General features: G+C 38.3%; 1 protein-coding gene across 2 annotated transcripts in view; it reads right to left on the bottom strand.

The window, feature by feature from the left end:
* The window catches only part of Tti1 (Telo2 interacting protein 1), a 160,561-nt gene that overhangs the window by 70,948 nt on the left and 63,969 nt on the right, over positions 1 to 25,644 (bottom strand). For both annotated transcript variants that reach the window (XM_068228387.1, XM_068228392.1), the window contains 2 exons: positions 24,102 to 24,310; positions 12,149 to 12,331 (listed from right to left, as the gene is read on the bottom strand). In XM_068228387.1, coding sequence (XP_068084488.1) covers positions 12,149 to 12,331; positions 24,102 to 24,310 — 392 coding nt within the window. The remainder of the gene's footprint in view (positions 1 to 12,148; positions 12,332 to 24,101; positions 24,311 to 25,644) is intronic.

Raw genomic sequence — 25,644 nt, 5'->3', positions numbered from 1 at the left:
AAGATAATGGACTGATTGCAGACTTGAAATTTGGATGCATTTCAAAATGTTAACAAACATATGTGTAACCACTATCACTAATGAGGAGATACTCTGCTGTGCAGGAAATCGTACAAAACACTTACAAAATGCAAGAAAACAGCCTATTTTGGTCACATCTTCTGAAATGATGAACACAGCCTGATAAAACTAATCACAGAAGACAGAAGGGAAATGTGAACGTGGACAGAGAAGATTACCCTGTAAGTAGAACCTCTGACAGTGGTTGAACATTCGCAATATTGCAAGAGTGATATGGAATGTGCAAAATAGGGATAATAACTCCATGACGGTTGCCAATCATCTATCAGGGTAAGCACCAGAAGAACAAGAAGAGGATAAAGAAAACACTGAGAGGAAGATCAAATTATCCAGACAATACGAGAAGATGTGCGTAATAAATCAGAATAACACACAAAAGAGAAATATTTCAACTTTATGTCTTTATCAGTAGGAGGAAATAAGAGGCATCATGTAACACAACACATGTAGAGGGGAGAAGAAGAAATTTAAAGCACCATTTCCTGTAAGTTTTTGTGGTTGTGCCCTCCGCCAAGTGAAACATACTCTAAAAATGAAATCAAAATATTAATATTCAAAGTATATACGATACATAAACAATGAAAAGAAATCAATTATCACTAATCATATTACCTAAATGGCCTTAAGGACTCCAAAATCAAGCTGTAAAGACCTGGCCTGTTAAGTCAGGAAACCAAAATACCGTAAAGAAGGTGTTTGGCATTAATGGTGGTGTATATTTCAGATTAACACCTATACGTTGGACTTAGTTTTATTAGCCTATATCCTACAATGCTCTGTTCTAACCTCAGCCTTTAATATTTGTCAATACCACAGAACGTGCTTGCATTGTTTAGTTTTACTACATAACTTATGTTACATGAGTATGTCATACAGTGATTATTTTGCAGTGTGGCGAACTTTAACATTCATGAAATGTTTACCGATGTGCCTTCATAAACAAATGCATTGTGCTCACCCGAAACGGGGAGGAGTTTTATAACTAGGATTTAAGTTTTATACGCCAGTTGGTTCAGGATACCTTACATATAAATTATAAACATAAAAATTTTCCACCTATTCAATACATAGATTTATTTACACTGCGTGTATTTACACTATATGGGTTGCCTGGGACTAGTTTCAATCTTACTTGGGCTCACCATCAGCCATACTAAAACAAATATTTAACAAAATCCTAAAACATGTTTTTAATGAGCAGTATTACATATGTATTGTATGGCTTTACAAGTACACAAAATTATCTAACATCAAATGGAAATGTCCAAATTTGACAACCAGTCCAGAGCACTCGGAGTCACTTGTGTAGAAGCTTCAGATCACCGTTAAATGCTTGAAGTGGGCACTCATTAACAATGTGTTCTATTATCTGCTCCTCCGCTCCACAGTCGTAGTCAGCAGATGAACGGAAACCCCATTTCTTCAACATGTAGCCACACCTCCCTTGACCCGTCCCAATTCGGTTCAGCTTCGACCAGGTTTGACGCATGTACAAGAAAGAGTTCTTACGAGAAGACATCTTCTTGAGCAAGTTTACCTTAGCTGCTTTCCTCCTTAGATCTGGCGGAGCAATATTAGCTAAGACAGGTAACCACTGAATGGGAGTAGATCTGACAGTACCAGTGATAACTCTCATGGTTTCATTAAGCTGGACATCAATTTTTGTTGTGTGAATGCTGTTTTGCCATACAGGAGCACAGTATTCACCAGCAGAATACACAAGAGCGAGTGCAGCAGTGCGTAGGGTATTGGTGTCTGCACCCCAGCTGCTTCTGGCAATCTTGCGGAGTAGATTCATTCTGGGGATCAAGGAAGAAGCCTCCCCGAAGATTGTGGTTAATGCAATCGAGTGTTCCCTGGGCAACGGTTTAACTGGCTGATTCTTCCACAAAGGTGCGGCTACACAGCAACAAGTAATGAGCAGTAAAAACATTATGAAACAAATATACAATTAACACTATGATGTGTGGTTGAATTAGGCAAAGTGCTATGGTGCTAAAAATGTTGCATATGAAAGTGAAATATTATGTGTGACAATAGGTGAGCCATATATAATACAAGTACACAAAGGCGTTAAAAAGTCTGGGTATAGAAGTACAAATGAGATGCTCTATATTGTGGATCGGCTTGAGTCAAATTTTTTAGACACATGGTGTTTCAGATAGAATTCGGTAGGTCCTGGCAATACATTGCGGTTGTGGACCGACTGCTATGGTACTAAGAATGAACAAAATATAATGTGACACTTATAGTAAAAGTATACAAGTACAGTATGTAAAAATGTTTGAGTAACAAATGTGTACATGATTCTCTCTAGAAGAATCTAAGAGGAGTTGATTATGCACTGTATCAGCTTAAGCAGAAATTTTGAACTTGGTATGTTAGGTAACCAAGCTATGTTGATATGACTGCAAGACTGATTGTTGAAGTTTTAGAAATTCTTCTGGAGTTGTAAGTAGGCACTGAGCATGATGATAGAAATGGGTGGAACTCTCAGTTCATAGCGGAACAAGTGGGACCTATTACAATGAGGAAAAGCCAGTAAAAACATAAAGTACGCGGAAAGAAGAATAGATAACAATGAAGCGAATGGACACTCACCTTGCGCACCGGTGTGTGCAGCTTAGCTGGTAGTGTGCAACTGGTGTGAAGATGTTAGTGGCGCAATGGGAGGGGAGGAAGGTGAGGGGCAGGCACATGCGGGTTGGGCATAGTAGTAGTGCCTTGGGAGGGGGGGGGGGGGGGAGAGGGGAATTTAAGGCGGAGCTGAAGGGTATGGGAGAAAGGGTAATTGTTTCGGAAAAATCCTTTAATTAAACTTAGGATCGATTTCTGGTTAGCTGAATTATTGTTTCTGAGAAAAGTGATAAATAAAGATGTTGGGATTCTCTGAGATTTCATTAAAATTGTAATTAGCATTAAAATATAGGTCTAGGTGTATGTAGTAACTTTCCATTATGTTGAGTAAAGGACCCTTATTTGCTAGTTCGAGTGTGTGCAGCTTAGCTGGAAGTGTGCAATTGGTGTGAAGATGTTAGTGGCGGAAGGAGATATATGGAGGGAGGAAGGTGAGGGGCAGGGGCATGCGGGTTGGGCAGAGTGGTAGTGGCTTGGGAGGGGTTGAGGGGGGAATTTAATGTGGAGCTGAAGGGTGTGGGAGACAGGGTAATTGTTTATGTTTATAATTTATATGTAATCTCAATTCAATACGGACCAATAACATGAAGTTTATAACCCTTGGTCAGAATACCTTAACGCATGATAAGCAGAATAAAGACACAACATTATCCGGGCATGATGATCAGATGCTGCTCATGATACACCGCCATTACTAGCAAGGTTGCACGTGAGCGAGCAACACCTCAGTGTACTATGGTAGCGTACCGCCGAAGGTTATCAAGCAAGAAAGCTTGGCTGGCCATACGCTGACAAACTGACACAGAAGATGTTCATGGTTGAACTTATATTTCTTTGTCTATTTTCTGGTAAGCTTTCATGAAGAAGAAATAAAATATGCTAGAGATCGATTTTTGTTTCACAATACTATGTCTTCGTACAATTTCTGTAACTTCTTTTAAGACATCCTGTGTATCCTCATGTCCTTTTTCTGTTGCTCCCTCTGCACATGCTTTAAGTTTATCCTTGTATGATCCCCTATTGTCCTTCCTTCTCTTAAGTACTGTTAAAGAAATTCTTTGTCTTTGCAGTGACACACCTGATGTAATGCTACATACAGCAAGAAAATTCAAGGGGTTAGGTCTATTTCATTCAAAATGGAAGCATATCTGCAACACATTTATTAATGCAAGACCACACTTAAAACCAGAAATCCTCATGATTGCTACAAGACCCCTCAGCGATGAGATCAGACTGCCTGCTTAAACTAATAATAATAATGTTATTGGCTTTACATCCCACTAACTACTTTTACGATTTTCAGAAATGCTGAGGTGCTGGAATTTAGTCCCCCAGGAGTTCTTTTACGTGCCAGTAAATCTACCGACACGAGGCTGACGTATTTGAGCACCTCAAATACCACCAGACTGAGTCAGGATCGGCTTAAAGTAGAACTGCTTAATGAATCTGCATACCTGAGGGTCCAAGTAGCCTGTGAGAAACTGAGGAATCGCGAATACAAGAAATGGTGTGAACTACCCCAAAAAGACAAAGGGGTAGAATTATACCAAGAATATACACCTGGCAATCGATGGTTGTTCGACAAAACAGACCTCACATCTTCAGCCTGGCAAGATGCTATCAACATGACAGCAAATGTAATACCTCGATGAGTTCTTCCATGCAGATCCCAGGATGGATCCCGCTACAGACACTGCAATGAGTCTGAAACCCTTGCACATGTTCTGGGAATTTGTCATTATATAGAATTTTAAAGGAATGTCTGTCATCATTAAGTCAGCAAGATAATAACAAATGGATTAAAGGACTCTGTTTTGGAGGTACATGAGAAAGTTCATTGTCTTGCTACAGGAGGTTGTGTATGTTATTGCAGTTGTCAGAAAGAATGGATATGCTATTGTAATTTATCTGACAGGTTTGAGGACAATGCTAAGTAGGTATCTAGAACAGAAAAAGTATGCATGAGCCCACAGTTACCTACCTGAAGGAAAAATACAGTGTAAGTGAAAATATCAACTTTATAGGATTAATGATAGGTCTCAGAGGAAATATTCCAAAATTGTTAGTGGATACTTTTAAACCGTACAAAATTAATCTAAATTTAATATCAGATATAGTTATTACTACATTGAAAGGTTTGTTATCATTAACACCACACCACTTATGCCAGAATTAACGAGAAATTGCCATGATTATTAATGCTGAAATGTATACTTTTAATTTATGTAATTTATTATACTATGTCAACTGGCAACCTCTGATGAGAGGAAGATGAAATTGATTTTCATCCTCTCTCTTTGATCATTTACAGAAATTGCTTTATGAGCCAGTCTAATGTACAATGTGTGAGGATTTTAGTTTTTCATGCTCATCATTCACAGTTTGTTAAATAATCCTGGATAAACTTTCAAGGCAGTCACAGCATCATCTCTATTAAAGGAGCTATCCTATCCTTTTGCCTATTAGGACTAAATATGGGTCCACACCTAAAACTTTAACAGTTCTCCTAACGGACTAATTTACATATAACATTTTTTACAACTTTTTATTGTTGGGTTCTTCAGTCTGTCAGGGCTGATTTATGAGTGAATACATTTGGAAACTGCCTGAGGGGGAGAACATCTGATAGCGTAATAATAAGTCATCTGAAAAAGAATCAAATTTTGATCTGGTAGTTAGTAAAGGTGCCCTGCATAATGCCCAATACATTAGCTGGTGGAATGATCAGACTAAAGAAAATGACGTGTCTGAAAAGAAACAAGTTTTTAAGATCTGGCAAGAACTGGGTTCGAAAAAAGAAGAAATACAGTCGAAATCATTTATTGCAACATTGCTTTTAATGCCCCGTGTGTGTAACATCTGGTAAGGGTCCCAGCTAAGGGTTACGAGTGAAGACCTCAACGGAATCTTCAGCGGAGGAGATGGACATCGGAATGGTGGAGATTGCAGACGAGGCAGCTCTTGCCCAGAATTATGGGTGAAGTCCATAACGGCACCTTTGGCAGAGAAGGCAACCTTCAGAATGGCAGAGATGGTGGATATGGCAACCCATCCTCTCTGGGGTTAATTAGAAGAGGATACCAATGCTGTTACCTTGTAGAAGTGGCAGGGGACTGCCAAAGGCTAAGGGACAAAACCCTAACAGAAACTCCTCTCCAGTAATAGGCTTAGCAAGCCAGCTGAAGAGTAATTTGGATCGCTTTCGAAACTAAAACAAGCCTCAGAAATAAAAACAAATACCGGGCTGACAAATCTTTTCAAACATTTGTAACGTATGATGACCGAAAGGCTGATGATCTTTTACAACGTTATGCAAAGAAATCCCAAATCAAGAAAATCAAACACAGGACTGAAACACTAAACATCGTTACATTGACAAGTAAATGTGAAAAACTGGTGGATTTCATGGAGAGGAGGAAACTTTGCATCCTTGACATAAGTGAGACAAAATGGAAAGGCACAGGAGTAAAACAAATGAGGAAAGGATATAAACTTCACTGGATGGGTAACAAATCCGAAGCTAGGAATGGTGTCGGATTTGTACTGAGAGAAGATATAGATGCTGTAAGTGAAGTGATATATGTGAATGACAGAATCATCAAACTGGATGTCTCCTTCAATAAGGAGGTGTTAACAGTCATACAGGTATATGCCCCACAGTCTGGATGTGATGAAGAAGAAAAGGAGCAATTTTGATCTGACTTGGAGGAAGCTACTGAAGGAGTGGAAAATGTATTATTGATGGGTGATCTGAATGCACAAGTAGGAACAGACAGACTTGGGTATGAAAATGTGTTGGGCATGGTTTTGGTACCAGGAACCAGGAAGGTGAACAACTTCTAGATTTTTGTTGAGAAATGGCTTAAAAATAAATAACACCTGGTTTCAAAAACAATTATCTCCAAAATAACATAGATTACATAATATCTGATGGAAAAGCTGGTCAAACTATTTGTGATGTTAAGGTTGTACCAAATGAGAGCTTAGATAGTGACCACAGACTGCTTCTTGCAATCATCAAAAATGTAAAAATCCACACACCAAGGAAAACCAAAAAGCCAAAAATTAAAACCTGAGAACTGAAAAAAGGAGAAAACAAAATGATGTATACAAAAAAGGTGGCCTCCAAAATACCTGCAAACAGAACAAATACAGAGTGGAACAGATTCGAAGAATGTCTTATTGGAACTGCTGTAGAAATATGTGGCAAAACTGGTACTAAAGTAAAACAGTCTGGTGGAATGATGAAGTAAAGAATGCAGTTAGTTCAGCAGAAAAATGAAGCAAGAAAGGCTTGAGATAAAGAAATTCAGAAAGGATATGAAAAAGATGAATTAAAAATGTGTGAATTGCAACAGACACACAGAGATTGTAGAATGTGAGTGAAACTAATAGTACCGGGCGAGTTGGCCATGCGGTTAGGAGCGTGCGGCTGTGAGCTCGCATCCAGGAGACAGTGGGTTCGAAGCCCACTGTCGGCAGCCCTGAAGATGGTTTTCCGTGGTTTCCCATTTTCACACCAGGCAAATGCTGGGGCTGTACCTTATTTAAGGCCACAGCCGCTTCCTTCCCATTCCTAGGCCTTTCCTCACCCATCGTCGCCATAAGACCTATCTGTATCGGTGCAACATAAAGCAACTAGAAAAAAAAAATACAGTGAAACTCTGTCAAGAAGTTTTTCAAGAGACTGCAAAAAAAAAAAAAAAAAAACTTCTTAAGCAGGAAACTTCTTAAAAGGGGTAATGTCCAAAAACTTATTCTGTACTTTGAAATACATGTGAAACACACAGCCAACAGATTTCCTTGTTTGTGAACAATACCGAAATAGGCTGATATGTAAGAGCTGCTAACAGAAAGCCACAATATAAAAATTTGCCACAAATTGTTTTGTAAATGATGCCGGCTTGATTTTTAAAGCCGTCCAGCCACCCGTTCAACGCGGTAAAAGGTACCCTTAATTTGCATGCAATTTTTCGGCTTTCTCCTTCACAATAGTCCAACTGAAAGGTATGTTTAAACTTCGCTGCTGTTTAAACCACATTAGCAGAGCTTGTTCTATTTCATCGTACTTTTCAGATTTAACTTCCTTGCAATTTGCTGAAGTAATCCCTGCAGAAGCAAAGATCTCTTCTTTCTTCGCTATAATGCCGTTCAAAGTAGACGGCGGCATCTCCAGTTCCTTTGCCAAAGCAACACGGGAAAGTGTAGATGACTTCACTTTCCTTATAATCTCCACTTTGTCTTTTATTGTTAGTGCCTTTCGCTTGATCTCTTTCCTCTGAGTTCCACTCATTTACACTTAAAACGTTTTTACGTTGATATTACAAGTACAACTAACTTCACCGACTCCTATTCATACCAATTACGATGCTACACTATGCTTGGCAATCCGTAGCTTAGGCTTACAAGACGCAAAGACAAGACAGTTTGTTAGCATGTTTTTTCTATCTTCCTCACACCCCTGACACCTGCTTCAAGGATAATGGCAGCAAATGGGAAATCTGGCAACTTATTCCTATAGAACCCAGGCCTAAATAGCCCCTGCATTCCTACTGGTTGTCACAGCAACGGGTGTAGTTTCTGGCTGTTTTGCAAGTACCGCATGGTCAAGCCAGTATTGAGTTTATTTTCCCGCTTCAATCCTCTTCATGCTATAGGTAATGAAGAAAAGAAACACAGGTTCGAAGTTGCAGAAATGAGTGCATGGAAAAGTATCTGGGGTATTACATGGGAGTGATAAAGACGCAGTAGCAACGCTAGCACATCTAAACGTAAACAAGTTTCTTTCCCCGCGAGAATTTTATTTCATGTCTCCTCATCCTTGTGCTACGTTCTAATAATGTGATGTAATAATTACGAGTGACACAATAATACAATGTTTAGCTCGTATAAAGGTAAAATTAAAAATAACTTTCAATTTTATGCCAACACGTGGTATTGCAATGCCTCTGTATGCCTCCCACCAACACCCAGTTGGCTATCAACATTCGTTCAACTTTGTAGACGATCGGGATCTTTCGGTCAGCTGTTTGGCGGCATGTGTATCAGCTGGCTGCTGGCAAGTCGGCTGTTTCCTGCATAGAGTCAGGAAGTGTTTTTGTTCACCTCACTAATAATGGACATGGAAAATCTTATCAGTTTAGTTCAAAAACGTAGTTTCCTCTACGACAAGGCCCATAAGTATTATTGCAACAACAACGTAAGAGAGAATGCCTGGAAGGAAATAAACAAGGGAATGAAAAATCAAACAGGTTAGAATATTCAATTTTGTGGTAGATTAACAGTAATGTTGTGGACAAATACACTTTATGGTTTTTAATTAATGTTTAGGCCACCTCGATAAATGACTTCACTCTATTGCGGCCCGTAAATTACTGCATTAAAGTTTTATCAAACCATCCATTGTGTGCTTTATGTTTCCCACGTAGAATCCCATTCGATTCTATTCTGCTAGATGGAATGGAGGAGTGGAAATTTTGACTGATGGGTTCGATTCGATTCCGCAAGGTGAGAGTGAGCATCTGGTGTCCGTGTTGCACAGCGTGACGTCGTATGGCCTTGGCAAGCCTGCACAGGTTCCGTGACACCAGAAACACACCGCGAGCACGTGAATGGTCTAACACAGGGTGCAATTTGCGCAGAGACTGGAGGGTTCTAACCATGGGCTGCTTTGAGCAGACGTTTTCTATCTCAAGGGGCTCTAAAATCTGAACTGTTTAACTGGGAAATATATTTACAACAGAACACTTTAAACAGGAAAAATATACATATATCTTAATGCAACTGATCAAGGGACCAAGAATATCACACTTCTTAGGTGGGAAAACTTCTTATGCGGGAACTTCTTAACCGAGTTTCACTGTAGTAGCAGAAGAAAAACAAAAGTCTTGGATTGATTTTACAAATAAATTGGAAGAAGATAGTAAAGCAAATTCCAAATTGCTGTACAGTGTTATTAGAAATACCAATAGTAATTAGGAGCAAATAACAGCTTTACAGAAACCAGATGGGAGCAATACTAGGGAAGACACAGAAATAAGAGAAATTATGAAATTGTACTTTGAGAATTTATACAATGATATAAAGAAGGATTCCAGTCCTTATGCACAGCTTCAGTCAAGCTGCAATGATAATATATCTGAAGATACGCCACCAACTTGGAGTGAAGTAGAATCAGCCCTTAAAAGTATGCACAATGAACAAGCTACTGGCTTTGATGAATTAAGTGCATACATGATTAAAGCTGCTGGCCCACAAGGAATTCAATGGCTATACAGGGTGATAAGGGCAATAGATAAGGATAAAATACTACCAGATGACTGGAAAAAGGGAGTTATAGTTCCCCTGTTCAAGAAAGGAAGTCAAAAAAAAGTGCAGCAACTATAGAGGGATTACCTTAGTGTCCCATGGTTTAAAAATATTTGAGAAGATTCTTGAGAAAAGATTAAGGAAAATTATTGAAACCCAACTGCAAGAACAACAATATGGATTTAGGAAAGATAGATCAACTATAGACTTCATATTCACACTGAAAATTGTATTTAAAAAGCACTGGGAGAAAGATCGTAACTTGACATTTGTGTTTCTAGACATTGAAAAAGCATTCAATAGTGTCCCTAGAACAACTATATGGGGAGTGTCTTAAAAAGAAGAATGTATCTATGGAACTCATTCAGAGAATAAAAATGCTTTATGATGATTGCTACAGCTGTGTTCAAGTAGGAAATGGATATTCAGATTGGTTTCAGACATCTAGAGAAGTGCAACAAGGCACTGCCCTTTCACCATTACTATTGCATCACCATCATGGATGAAATCATAAAAGAAGTGAAGTGGAACACCAATATGGATCTTAAAGCATTTGCTTTTGCAGGTAATATCTGGGGAAATAGCGAGATGGGAGTCCAGGAAAGGCTGAACGTCTGGAATGATCACCTGAAAAAATATGGACTGAAAGTAAGTGCTACAAAAACTGCTGCAATGTCTGTTAATAGACAGAGAAGTGAAGATAATATAATGTTGGAGGGTGTACAATTGGAAACAGTAAACCAGTATCAGTACCTTGGATGCATAATATCAAGTGACAACAGAATAGAGCTTGAATTAAATAACCGTGCTCAGAAATCCAGTCAATTCTATCAGCAAGTTCAATATCTGCTCTGGAATAACCAAGTGCCATTAAGATCAAAGCAAACTCTGTTTCGAACATACTTTGTCCCTATATTGACTTATGGGTTGGAAACATGCACAACTACCAAAAAAGATGACAGCAGACTTCAGGCTTCAGAAGTAAAGTTTCTAAGAAGCATGCTTCAAAAGACTAGGAAAGACAAAGTAAGAAATGAGAAGATTGGAGAACAAACAAGCTGGAATACATCAGTCCCTGAAGGAGACCATAACTAGGGCACGTTTGCGATGGTTTGGTCACGTCAAACGTATGACAGAAAGAAGAATTGCCAAACAATGATTGCATACTGAGATTACTGGAAAGAGATCTGTTGGAAGACCTAGGAGGAGATGGCTGGACTAAGTGAAGGAAGATATCACATCCAAAGGAATCAATTGGGATGAAATCTTGAAGGAGCAGTGGTACAGGAATAGACTAAAATGGAGAGCGCTCGTAAACCACACCCGGGAAACTGGAGTGGAAACTTGATGATGATGACGATGATGATGATTTCTGATGGCATACACTGAAAGCACCTGGTAATAAGGAATTTTAGATTCAAGTCTGAAAGAGTTCACCACTTCCAACTCAAATTATTTAGAAATTGAAGATGAGTAATGCTTGTCTTACAAGCTACTTTCAAACAATTTGCTTTTTTTTTTTTTAATGTTGCAAAACTTAGATTGTTTTTGAACATGATGGGACATGAAAAGGTGCATCCATGGGTTTATTCACGGTACAGCCCCAGCATTTGCCTGATGTGAAAATGGGAAACCACGGAAAACCATCTTCTCTCAAATGCAAGCTAGCAGCTATACAGCCCATACCATGCAGCTATCTTGCTTGGTATAATTCAGTTCACTGGGCGAGTTGCCCGTGTAGTTAGGGGCGCGCGGCAGTGAGCTTGCATCCGGGAGATAGTGGGTTCAAATCCCACTGTCAGCAGCCCTAAAGATGGTTTTCTGTGGTTTCCCATTTTCACACCAGGCAAATGCTGGGGCTGTACCTTAATTGAGGCCATGGCCGCTTCCTCCCAACTCCTAGGCCTTTTCTATTCCATCGTCGCCATAAAACCTATCTGTGTCGGTGCGACCTAAAGCCACTAGCAAAAAAATAATAATAATAATTCAGTTCCTTTGGAATTAGAGAGCATAGATACAAGTAGAGAACTACACTGAATGAGTCTCTAGACTGATAACATAATCCAGGAAAGTATGATTTAGGAGATATCATAATTATCAGTTTAACACCTAAATCCTTCACCTCTCAAGCTGCTATCTTCCAACAGGCACACACGAACAGTCTCCATTTCTACAATTTGAATCAAAGTACGTATCAAGCGTTGAAGATGACAAGCAGAACTCAGCATATGAGGGAGCTTGTCAGCTCCCAGGAGTTGAAGGTAAACTGCCAGCAGGCTAAGTTCTGCCAACTTCTCCCCATCATCTGGGAACAATTCAAGAGTTAAGTAAGTATAAATGATCAGAGAATAGACATTTTATAGGTAGAATGACCAACACTCACTGACAAAAATGTGAAAGCAAGCACTTTAAGAATAATGAGTAAGGCAAATATAACAAAAATAAATTCAACCATTTGTATTTGTGTTTGTAACATAAGTTATTTTTAAAATACCATTTTAAAAACCTGATCAGGAAAATATAATTTGAAATGTGCTAAATTAAGTTATATTACCAAAGAATTATTTTTTTATCTTCTCTATATTAGAACCCTTTACCTCATAAAAACATATACAGTGGACTCTTTTTAATTCAAACTCCAAGGGGAATTAGAAAAAAATTCAAATTATCCAAAATTCAAAATAACCAAGAATGACTATTTTAACAAAAAATATAATACAGTACTGTATAATTACATAAAATTAATAATTCATTGTAATGGATAATTAATACTGTATTATGCATTCTACCATACCTTAACAGCTGCTATGTTGTCCTGTACTGTAGATGAACGTTTTCACACAAAAATATACTGTATAAACACAAGTAAAACAACAGCATTTGCAGTATTTACACATAATTTTGCACATGTGATAATACACCACTTCCATTGCTCACTTAAAAGAGTTAGTGATTTTTGTTTGTTTGGATTTGTATAGTTTTGCATGATAGACAAAATCCTCAATTTCATTTAAAGCTTGAAACACCTCATCATAACAATTTGACAAAGCTTTAACAAATCTTAAATTTCCTATCATTTTGAAAGCTCAGACGTGGTCAGTATAGGCCCTTCCATGACATCATAACTGTTTTTTTTTTTTTTTGCTGTTCGTCATTGGATGGATTGGAAGTTTGTAGTACTTCTTGCAGAATATTGCCTCCTGTCAGATCTCCCTCCAACTGCAACTTCAGTATTAACAGCTAAATACACGTCATAACTGACATCAGTCACTACTTCTTGCCATCGCTCTGGATCAACATGCATTTCTAGTTCTTCTGGAAAAATTTCTGCACTGATTTCTTTATTTTTGAAACTTGCTCTCCAGAAACAGTTTGCAATTCTTTGCTCACATTCCAAGGTTGATGACTTCGGGATGGAGGAAGGGAAAGATTTCCAGTGGCCAAGTGCGGATGTCCACAGACAAGCAATGATCAAGGCCATTGCCGATCCTACACTCATTGACAGCCACAGAGATAAAGGCTAAGTCTGTTATCAATAGTAACTACTTGACCATACCTAGGAACGTACAATAAAAATAGAGAATTCTTGGAAATTATTTGAAGGCTTCAATTCGTGGAACCGTTACAAAAGTAACGTGCAATAAAATCCTGACTTCGAATTAATCAAATTTCAGCTTAGAAAATTCAAATTAAATACAATTTTTTTTTGCATTGATTAGAATATGAATTTCAAGGGGAATAAACTTTTATTTGAATTATCAAATGTCAAATTAACCAGAGTCCACTGTATGCTGTATGTGGCAAAACAAACAACACTGAAATGTTATTGCGTTGGTATATGTTCAAAGTGTGCACGAGCACATGCCACACATTGTTCATAACATTTCTGAAGATTAATGGACATGTTGACGAACAAAGGTTGCTGTAAGAACACAAAAGATGCTGTTATCTTCTCACTTAATTCAAGAATATTTGTAGGTGGATCTGTTTAGAAAACTGATTCTTTCAACATGCCCCATATGTAGGCATCTGGGGTCATGAGATCCAGGGAGCAGGATAGGTATGGGAATGGAGTGGGCTGTAGCTCCATCTCGTTGCAGCCATTGTTGTTGGATTCTGGTGCGACAAAAATAGCTCACATCCTGCACAAATGGGGGTAATAATGAAGTCTCTGTACATTACCTCGTCCATTGTTTTAGGATTCAGTGCAGCATCCTCGATGAAATAAGGTCCCAATATTCCAGACTGGACACACAACATCTGTTGGAGAAGCCATCCCCACGATTCTTGTTTGTGGTGACGATTCTTGAGTGGCCTGTTGTCCCCTTTTGTTGACATAAGACTGATTCAAACAAGGGTGGAGCATGACAAGAAGAACTCAACAGAGTAGCCAATGGGTTTAAATTGTATAACCTCATACGTCCCCTGATCTGGAATAAGAAGGTACCCCTACAAATCAAGATGTCCTTGTATAGGCCTAAATCATATCTTATTCCCATACCAACATATAAACCTGCACGTTGCAGACTAGAGACCTTCATAACCTGCAGGCCTGTGAAATTAAATTTCTTAGGAATACCATTCATAAAACACATCACGATCATTAAAAAAAAATTTAAAAATGAGGATGTCAAATCATCTTTGGGAGTGGAGCACCCCCTGGAAGAAAGAGTAAGGTCTGCAAGGCTTAAATAGTTTTCAGGCATGTAAAGAGAATGCCAGGCACTCAAACCCCACATGCATGCATATATACATGGAACATACAGTTAGCAGAAGGAGGCCTGTTGGACAACCGAGGAAACAATGGCTGGACCAACTGCAGATACACGTCAATAGTAGAGGAGGGGACTGGAAAGTGATCATGGAGGAAGAGAACTACATGGACAAATGGACAGACAACACTGGCAAGAGCTCTGTCAACACCACACTATCCAAGAAGTTGGAAGGGTTACATGATGATGATGAAGAAGGAGAAGAAGAAGACTGATTCCGTAAGATGGAACTCGTCAAAACAGCAAACATTCGTCTGTTATTTGGTGCCCCCTTATTAAAATGCTCTTTGTACTGTTCTTTAACATGAAGCCAACTCGACTCATTCTGACGCCCCACTCCGTATGAACGGAAATAATGTTCCATGATAAACACCTTCTCCACTGTTGCGAGACCCAAAATTGCAGAAATCAACACAAGACTGAATTTACAGTATGTCAAACTATTATATACAAAAAATATATACTTCACTGCTTGGGAAACATGAACAGCAGATGAGCAATAATTTCAATGTTGTTTGTTTTACCGTATATCATACAACCTAAAGTTACTTAAACTTATTAATTCCAATACAGTTCTCCTGTTCATTACAATGATATTTTTTACCTATAATCTATACATGTTTTGGCCCTAAGTTTGGGCCATCTTCAGTAAAACAATTGATTAAAATATTAACACACGGCTATATAGTTGTGAAATATATGAATGAATACCTAAAAACATTAAAAGGTTTGCTGTAAATGATAATAATTGGTAATGAAAAAAGTGTGTGATAAAATATTGCCCATGCCTTGAATGTATTTTAAACTATTCCTCAGTCTTTCAGATGTTAGATGAAAATAAAATATGATGATCACCAAAGCACATAAAATCAATCACTGCACTGACATGCGAGTCCATATATCAAATTGGTTATTGAAGTGAAGTTGTTTTCTTTAAGTTTGCTTATATTGTTAGTGATGATGTGTTTTAAAAAGTATCCACAAGGAACTTAAACTGAAAATATAATGTACAGCGAACGTTGTGATATGGATGGATACAGTTGGCTGTCAATACGGATGTAGAGTAACTGGCTAAAAGGTATATATTGAAGATATATGTAGACGTCTGTAATATGGAAAGAAAAACATTTCAGAAATATTCAGTGAAAAAGGTTGAGGTAAAACTTGTTCCTTGTTACCCATTTGATTCCTTACAGTGAATCAGTTTATAATCAGAACTTTTTCCTTGGTGAGGTGTGATGATGCTGTTATTGGAAGCGGGAGGAGCACATGAGAGAGGTAAAGGAGAAAGAAATGGCCTTGATTCACTGAGGGTAAGACTGGGAGTTATTAGGTTTGTACAGATGAACGGTGTAATTGCTTCATATAATACATAGATTTTTTTCATTAATTTCATTAATTGTAAACATGAAAAGAAGGCTTATCAGAAATGGCTCCAAACAAGGGCTGATGCAGACAAGAAATTGTATGTAGATGAAAGAAAGAGAGTTAAACAAATAGTAGTTGAATCCAAAAAGAAGTCGTGGGAAGATTTTGGTAATAACCTGGAAAGGCTAGGTCAAGCAGGAGGGAAAACTTTCTGCACAGTAATAAAGAATCTTAGGAAGGGAGAAAAAAAAGGAAATGAACAGTGTTTTAGGTAATTCAGGTAAGCTCTTAATAAATCCCAGAGAATCACTGGATAGGTGGAGGAAATATTTAGAAAATCTTGTCAACATAAACATAAATTTTCCTGATCCTAGAGGAAATATTTAGAAAATCTTCTCAACATAAATGGAAATTTTGCTGATGGCGTCGTGAACAACTGAGCTCATAAGGAGGAGAAAAATAATGTTGGTGAAATTACTCTTGAAGAAGAGGAAATGATGGTAAATAAACTCCATTGTCATAAAGCAGCAGGAACAGATGAAATTAGACCTGAAATGGTGAAGTATAGTGGGAAGGCAGGAATAAAATGGCTTCATAGAGTAATAAGATTAGCATGGAGTGTTGGTAAGGTACCTTCAGATTGGACAAAAGCAGTAATTCCACCTATCTATAAGCAAGGGAACAGGAAGGATTGCAACAACTATCGAGGCAACTCATTGATTAGTATACCAGGCAAAGTATTCACTGACATCATGGAAGGGAGGGTGCGATCAGTGGTTGAGAGGAAGTTGGATTAAAACCAGTGCGGTTTCAGACCACAGAAGGGCTGTCAGGATCAGATTTTCAGAATGCGCCAGGTAATTGAAAAATGCTATGAGAGGAACAAACAATTATGTTTATGTTTCATAGATCTAGAGAAAGCATATATAATGTTATTTGCTTGACATCCCACTAACAATTTTTACCGTTTTCAGATATGCTGAGGTGCCGGAATTTTGTCCCACAGGAGTTCTTTTACGTGCCAGTAAATCTACCGACACGAGGCTGACGTATATGAGCACCTTCAAATACCACCGGATGGAGCCAGAATTGAAACTGCCAAGCTGGGGCCAGAAGGCCAGCGCCTCAACCGTCTGAGCCACTCAGCCCGGCCAAGAAAGCATATGAGAGGGTACTGAAGGAAAATATGTTTGCCATACTGGGGAACTATGGGATTAAGGACAGATTATTAAAATCAATCAAAAGCATTTATGTTGACAACTGGGCTGCAGTGAGAATTGATCGTAGAATGAGTTCTTGGTATAGACTACTTTAGGGGTTAGAAAAGGCTGTAATTTTTCATCTCTGTTGTTTGTAGTTTTACATGGATCATCTGCTGAAAGGTATAAAATGGCAGAGAGGGATTCAGTTAGGTGGAAATTTAGTAAGCAGTCTGTCTTATGCTGACAACTTGGTTTTAATGGCAGATTGTGCTGAAAGCCTGCAGTCTAATATCTTGGAACTTGAAAATAGGTGCAACGTGTATGGTATGAAAATTAGCCCAAGACTAACCTGATGTCAGTAGGTTAGAAATTCAACAGAATTGAATGTCAGATTGGTGATACAAAGCTGGAACGGGTAGATAATTTCAAGTATTTAGAATGTGTGTTCTCCCAGAACAGTAACATTGTAAGTGAGATTGAATCAAGGTGCAGTAAAGCTAATGCAGTGAGCTCGCAGTTGCGATCAACAGTATTCTGTAAGAAGGAAGTCAGCTCCCGGATGACACTATCCTTAGATTGGTCTGTTTTCAGACTGGGGCTGAAAGCTGGGTGGACTCATGATATCTTATGAATAAGTTAGAAGTAACAAACATGAAAGTAGCAAGAATGATTGCTGGTACAAACAAATGGGAACAATGGCAGGAAGGCACTTGGAATGGGGAGATAAAGGCTAAGTTAGGAATAATAATAATAATAATAATAATAATAATAATAATAATAATAATAATAATAATCGTATGGCCTCAGCTACCGTGTGCAGACATTTCGATTTGACGCCATCTGGCTGTCTCCTCGTCAATTTTGACGTTCCATTTTACTCTAGGCCCACTAGATGGTAAACCGCGTAAACCAAAACTCTCTTGGGCGTCTATGGCCGAGATTTAATTAATTTTGTCGGGTAAACACCAAATGTGTCACCAGAGATCTTTTACATGCTGACATCGTACGACATGGAGTGTCGAATGGACTTTTTTCCGCCCTTCAAAAATCCGGCTACCTCTGCCGGGTTTGAACCCACTATCTTGGGATCCGGAGGCCGACACTCTACCACTGAACCACAGAGGCAGCTTAAGTTAGGAATGAACTTGATGGATGAAGCTGTATGCACAAACTGACTTTGGTGGTGGGGTCATGTGAAGCTAATGGAGGAGGATAGGTTAGCTAGTAGAATAAAGGACTCTATTATGGAGAGTAAGATAAGTAGAGGGAGACCAGGATGATGATGGTTAGACCCAGTTTCTAATGATTTAAAGATAAAAGTTATAGAACTAAATGAGGCCACAGCACTGGTTGCAAATAGAGGATTGTGGCGACGTTTAATACATTCGCAGAGACTTGCAGACTGAACGCTGAAAGGCATAACGGTCTACAAAGATGATGTATGTGAGTATGTATGTTGTTGTTTGAGTCATCAGTCCATAGACTTATTTGATGCAGCCCTCCATGCCACCCTATCCTGTGCTAACCTTTCCATTTCTATATAACTGCTGCATCCTACATCTGCTTGTCATATTCATACCTTCGTCTAGCCTTACCATTCTTACACGCTACAATTCCCTCAAAAACCTACTGCACAAGTCTGGGTGTTTTAAGATGTGTCCTATCATTCTATCTCTTCTTCTTGTTAAATTTAGCCACAACGATCTCCTCTCACCAATTCGATCCAGCACCTCTTCATTCTTGATTTAATCAATCCATCTCACCTTCAGCATTCTTCTGTAACACCACATTTCAAAAGCTTCTATTCTCTTTCTTTCTGAGCTAGATATCATCCATGTTTCACTTCCATACCATGCTGCACTCCAAACAAAAGTCTTCAAAAACATTTTCTTAATTCCTATATCAATAGATTCACAACCAAGCATTTTTTTTATTTTTCACCTTGTCAATACATTAGTTGCTTAAGGTAACTTATTTGTTAAAAGTGGTACATGTTTCGTATATTATTAACATCTTCAGCCACACAACACTGTTTAGATGAAAAATTCATTAATTGACGAAGTATCAATGCTTTGAGAGAAAGTGCCGGGAGTGTCCGAGTACAAGTTCAGCTCGCCAGATGCAGGTCTTTTGATTTGACCCCCGTAGGTGACCTGCGCGTTGTGATGAGAATGAAATGATGATGATGATGACATATACACCCAGCCCTGTGCCAGCGAAATTAACCAATTAATGTTAAAATTCCCGACCCTACCAAGAATCGAACCAGGGACCCCTGTGATCAAAGGCCAGCGCACTAACCATTCAGACATGGAGCACCCTCACTATTAATACTATTAAACAAACTTCACTACATCCAGGAGCCCATAAAAAGAAACAGCTTAGAATAATACGATTCATTGAGTATAATGTCCATCTTTCCAGTAAAGATTTCAACAATGCCATTTATGTCATAGCTGAAAATAACTGATACAATAAACAATAAAATAAACACTTCATATACAAAATAATCAATAAATTCAAAAGTTAACCTAACACCACTTTAACAAAAGATCCTTCCCCTAAGAAGGGCTATTCTTCTTTTATATTCAATAATAAGAATGTCTACCTAATTACTCATTTCTTTACCCTCTTAACCAGATGTGTTGAGATAATTTGTCTAGCAATAGTTGTTACGCAGTCGGTGGGTAATGACGAGTTAACTCGTCTAGAGCCTTAGAAAATTGTTATCTGCTGGACAGGACATGTTATCTCGTCTCTTACTGTTGAGTGTAGTTCCATGATCGCTTTGTAGATGTCAATAGGCTCCAGATTTTCCGCGCCACAGTGTGCGCCAATATTTTATTTTATTTTCTTCCATACATAATGGCTAAACGCGCTAGTTCAGATGATTAAACTATTCTTCATCTCAATAATCCAAATTATGAATTAGGTGACAACTCTTTGGACAGCACCGATAGGACAAGTGGTGAAAGTGACAGTGAACTTGCTTCTGAAAATGAAAAGGGGGGCACTGACTTTGGTGGTGGGGTCATGTGAAGCTAATGGAGGAGGATAGGTTAGCTAGGAGAATAAAGGACTCTATTATGGAGAGTAAGATAAGTAGAGGGAGACCAGGATGATGATGGTTAGACCCAGTTTCTAACGATTTAAAGATAAAAGTTATAGAACTAAATGAGGCCACGACAAGTGCTGCAGCCACTTCACACTGGCGTAACCTGTGCTCCTTTTAGGTTTGTATCAGTTAGTAAAATAATAACTGAAGCAGTTGCAAGAAGTCGAATCAAATACGAATTATCGTTTGAATTAACAAATGCAAATCAAAAGAAAGCTTTCTCTTTGCGAAAATCAAATGATCATTGACATGCCTCTCGGTCATGGCCATCCATCAACGGCTTCTAATTTCAGACAACCACCAGCCATTAGATATAGCCTGCACGGTTGCTAGGTAACACTGTATGATCATCGATCCATACCTTACATCACAGCATGCAAGTTACACTTCTGTCACACCTACTGTGACGCTAACTTCTGTAACGCAAATTTCCAGATGATCACCAGCCATAAGATATATTTATGTCAAAAGGGGCAGGCTACATAACTTATCTACTATGAAGGCATGCACGCGTAATGTGCGAGTTTGCGGAAGCATCGAAAGATTTGATTGGACCTGCCGGATGGCAGAACATCCTATGATGAAGATGAGTCAGAATATATTCCCCGCTACAAGTGTTCATTTCTCAGTGGAAACTCCCTGGTTAAGAGGTTAAGAAACACACATATGAAAGATTTCAATCACAGCTACACTTCTATTGATCGAGACTTAAAAATCTTGTATTTTGCCCATAAAGGCATAATGCATTTGAAAATATATACATTCATACGGACCAAGATGTGCAACGTAAAAATAATTTAAATGAAATTAATTAAAAAAAATTAATACATTCATCCATAAAAACAAACCTAACAATTCACAGTCCACTCAACTAATCAAGGCCCTTCTTTTCCCTCCCATTTCTCATTTAACTCCCCTCCTTCCCCTTCCACTAACAGCATCAACACTCCTCACCAAGAAAACAATTCTTAGCATACTGTAGACTGATTCACTATAAGGAACTCTTAAACAAGTGTTATACCTCAAATACTACTCCACTCATTGTTCTCTTTACATACACATATCATTATAGACTGTTATGCCTTTCAGCGTTCAGGATGCAAGCCCCTGTGAATTTACCAAATGTCGCCACAATCCTCTATTTGCAACTAGTGCTGTGGTCTCATTTAGTTCTATATCTCTTAAATCGTTAGAAACCGAGTCTAACCATCATCATCTTTGCCTCCCTCTACTTCTCTTACCCTCCATAACAGAGTCCATTATTCTCCTAGGTAATCTTCCTTCCTCTATTCGCCTCACATGACCCCACCACCGACACCGGTGTATGCGTACAAATTCATCCATCAAGTTCATTCCCACCTTAGCCTTTAACTCCTCATTCTGAGTACCCTCCTCCCATTGTTCCCACCTGTTTGTACCAGCAATCATTCTCGCTTTCATATCTGTTACTTCTAACTTATGAATAAGATATCACGAGTCCACCCAGCCATCGCTCCCGTAAAGCAAAGTTGGTCTGAAAACAGACCCATGTAAAGATAGTTTCGTCCAGGAGCTGACTTCCTTCTTACAGAATACTGTTGATCGCAACTGCGAGCTCACTGCATTAGCTTTACTGCACCTTGATTCAATTTCACTTACTATATCACCATCCTGGGAGAACACGCATCCTAATACTTGAAATTATCTACCTGTTCCAGTTTTGTATCCCCATTCTTACATTTAATTCTGTTGAATTTCTTACCTACTGACATCAATTTAGTCTTGGAAAGGCTAATTTTCATACCACACTCATTGCACCTATTTTCAAGTTGCAAGATATTAGATTGAGGGTTTTGACACAATCTGCCATTAAGACGAAGTCGTCAGCATGGGCCAGACTGCTTATTACATTTCCACCCAACTGAATCCCTCCCTGCCACTTTATACCTTTCTTTTCCACTTAATATTTCTAACACGTTTTTCTTTCTATATTATAGACATCTACATCATAATTTCTAGCCAATACCCTACATCCATACTGACAGTCAAGTATATCCATGTTATAAAGTCATAACACAGTAGAACTCGGAACATTTGTTTGTTCTCCACAGCCATATATTTTCAATTAAGATTCCTTATGGATACTATTAAAAAATGAAATGGCATATGGCTTTTAGTGCCGGGAGTGTCTGAGGACATGTTCGGCTCGCCAGATGCAGGTCTTTTGATCTGACGCCTGAACACAACCTGCACGTTGTGATGAGAATGAAATGATGATGAAGATGACACATACACCCAGCACCCGTGCCAGCGAAATCAACCAATGATGGTTAAAATACCCGACCCTGTCAGGCATTAATCCTAGGACTCCTGTGACCAAACACCAGCATGCTAACCATTTAGTCATGGAGCCAGACAGGAATACTATGGAAGCACATCAGTGCAGTGATTGCTTTTGTGTGTTTTGCTGATCAACTAACATCTGAATGAATGAGAAATAGTTTAAAATACAGTAGAGTCTCGATTATCCGACCTAAACGGGACCTGGAGTACGTCGGATCACCGAAAATGTCGGATAATACAGAATAACTTTGAAAATGAACTGAAGCAAACAGGATGGCTATACTCTAGAAGTAAAACAATGACATGTTTTCCAGTACTCTGTTTATTGAATTATCAATTCAATTGTACAGTACATGCAGTATTGAACGAAAACATTCCAGATATCTTACGAAAGGAAACTTTTCTCCACAGATATTAAGCTGCCTAATGCCGTACCGTTTTTCCACCGATCAAACCACCCAGCACTGGCAGGAAAATTAGGGTCCCCTTCATTAAACTCCTTGTGGAAATACGCAGCCTTTTCCTGTAGCATGGGGCTAGATATTGGCAGGTCCTTCTCCCGGTGTTGAGATAACCAAAGAAATAGTGCTTCACTTACTTTTTCGTACTCACATTTTTCATTTTTTCTCTGCTCTGATAGAGCACCACTTTTAAATTTCTTCCCTCTGTTTTTTCCAGTCTCCCACTGTAACACATCCAACATCCATAATCTGAAGCCACATTTTGAAGAATTTAGCGGTCAGGCCAGTGCTTGTCTCATGGTCGCACCCACCACAGCGGGTGTGCCTGAATTTAGTCTCCACCAAAAGTTCAAATTAAGTCTACCAGTGTCGGATAACACGGAATGTCGGATAAGCGAAGGTCGGATGAGCGAGACTCTACTGTACATTCAAGACTTGGACAATGCTTTTTTGCACACTTTTTCATTATTAACGTTTACCATTCACAGCAACCTTGTGATGTTTTTAAGTAGACATGTTTCACAACCATATAGTCATGTTTTAATATTTTAATCAATTGTTTTACTGAAGTTGGCTCAAACGTAGGGCCGAAACACATAGGTAAAAAAATATAACTGTATTGAACAGGAGGATCCATTGGAATGAATAAATCTTTTATAATAGTTAACTGTCAATATGGACGATAATGAAATTTATACCTTGTAATAACCTGCACTTTACATGAAAAAATAAAGATGGATATGTAAAGTATAGATTAAGAAAATAAAAAGATGGATATGTAAAGTATAGATTAAAGAAATAAAAAGATGGATATGTAAAGTATAGATTAAGGTACCATTTCCACGTAGAATTCTGGGGAGTTTCGTTATCAAGTTATAGAAATTCTCTTCCAAGATCTCCAATAGAGAAGTATCGCTTTCTTCTTTTAATCTTTTAGACAGAAGCTCAACAGCTTTTTTACTTTCACATGAAACTTGTTCAATTGGATCATCAGACAGTTTGAGCAGCACATCAACTATAGTCATAGCAACAGGTCTCAAATTTCTGAAAAAAATATTCAGGTGAAAGACAATACACAAGATTTAACTGAGAAAAACTTAACTCGTACCATTTCCTATACTCAATGCATTGCACCAGTTTCTGTTTTTAAGTATATCATTTACTTATATAACTAAATAACATAATATGTTGTCTTGACCTTTTCTTTTTTCAAAAATGCACATAACCGAATAATTTGTTGTACCACACGACAAAATTAAATAATTATTTCTAAACATCAACTTACATTATTTAGCTATTATATGAATAAACCAGTCTACTTTATGTCTAGTGACCAGTGTATGAATGTACAGCGTTTTTCAAATGAATGAATAATCAATATTTTGGGGACATAAGTTATATTGGCATTTATCTTTGAAAATAATAGTTTGTGTAACCTTTCTGACAATATTAATGACAGAAATTGAAGTTAAAAAATTAATTTAGACATTTGTGATATGTTATTAGATTACTTTTAAAAATATGTCATGTATTAGGCATCCCAGTCAACACATTCTTTGTGGGCCATGGACCAGAGGAAGAGTCTTCTATAAAAAAAGTGTTATGATTATCAGGAAACATATACTGTATGATTTTCCACAGATCTTCATTTTTTTAGGTTAATGTTGACTATGTGTCAAGCCTGCCTGGTGGCCATCATCATTAAGGCATCAGGTCTATATGGTCTAACAGTATGGTTAGCTGGCTCAAGTCCTGATGATCAAAAATATTGTCACCATCAGAATGTTGACTAGCAGGGTAAGGAAAGGTAGTGATATTCAATTTATAATCATTAATTGAGTGCCAAAAGCCTAGATTCAATTCCAAACCTCTCTGCAGTGCTCATATGGAGTGAGGGCAATGATGCTGTTGATGGTGATTAGTCCATTGGATGGGGACGTTAAGCCTTAACCAGACCCCTTGGTGCTATTTGAGAGGAACAGGCTATGATAAAGATCTTGATTCCCATAGGGAACCTGAAAAATTTGTTCCGAATGAATAAATTTATAATACTAACTATATTGGTATTAGGAACAGGCTATGTACTGGGACCAGGTTTCATCTTCTTCCTTCCTACTACCATATATCACATCATTCATTTAATAACTCCTCTCATGAGGATGATGTCAGAAAGAGCATTCAGTCATAACACTCCCTGCAAAGATTCATCTCACTTTATAGCCAACTCTGTAGAGAAATGGGACAAGGGTTGGACACACACAATGTTGAATCCACAAGCACATTCTAACAACAATAAAAGGTACTGTGGAGGAAGGACCCACCTTGAAGTTGAATAATGACTTGTCATCAATGTCCCTGGTAACAGCAATTCCAAAACA

Source organism: Anabrus simplex, chromosome 1 (assembly GCF_040414725.1).
Source record: "Anabrus simplex isolate iqAnaSimp1 chromosome 1, ASM4041472v1, whole genome shotgun sequence".
Lineage (NCBI taxonomy): Eukaryota > Metazoa > Arthropoda > Insecta > Orthoptera > Tettigoniidae > Anabrus > Anabrus simplex.
This window is presented reverse-complemented; position numbering and strand designations above follow the sequence as displayed.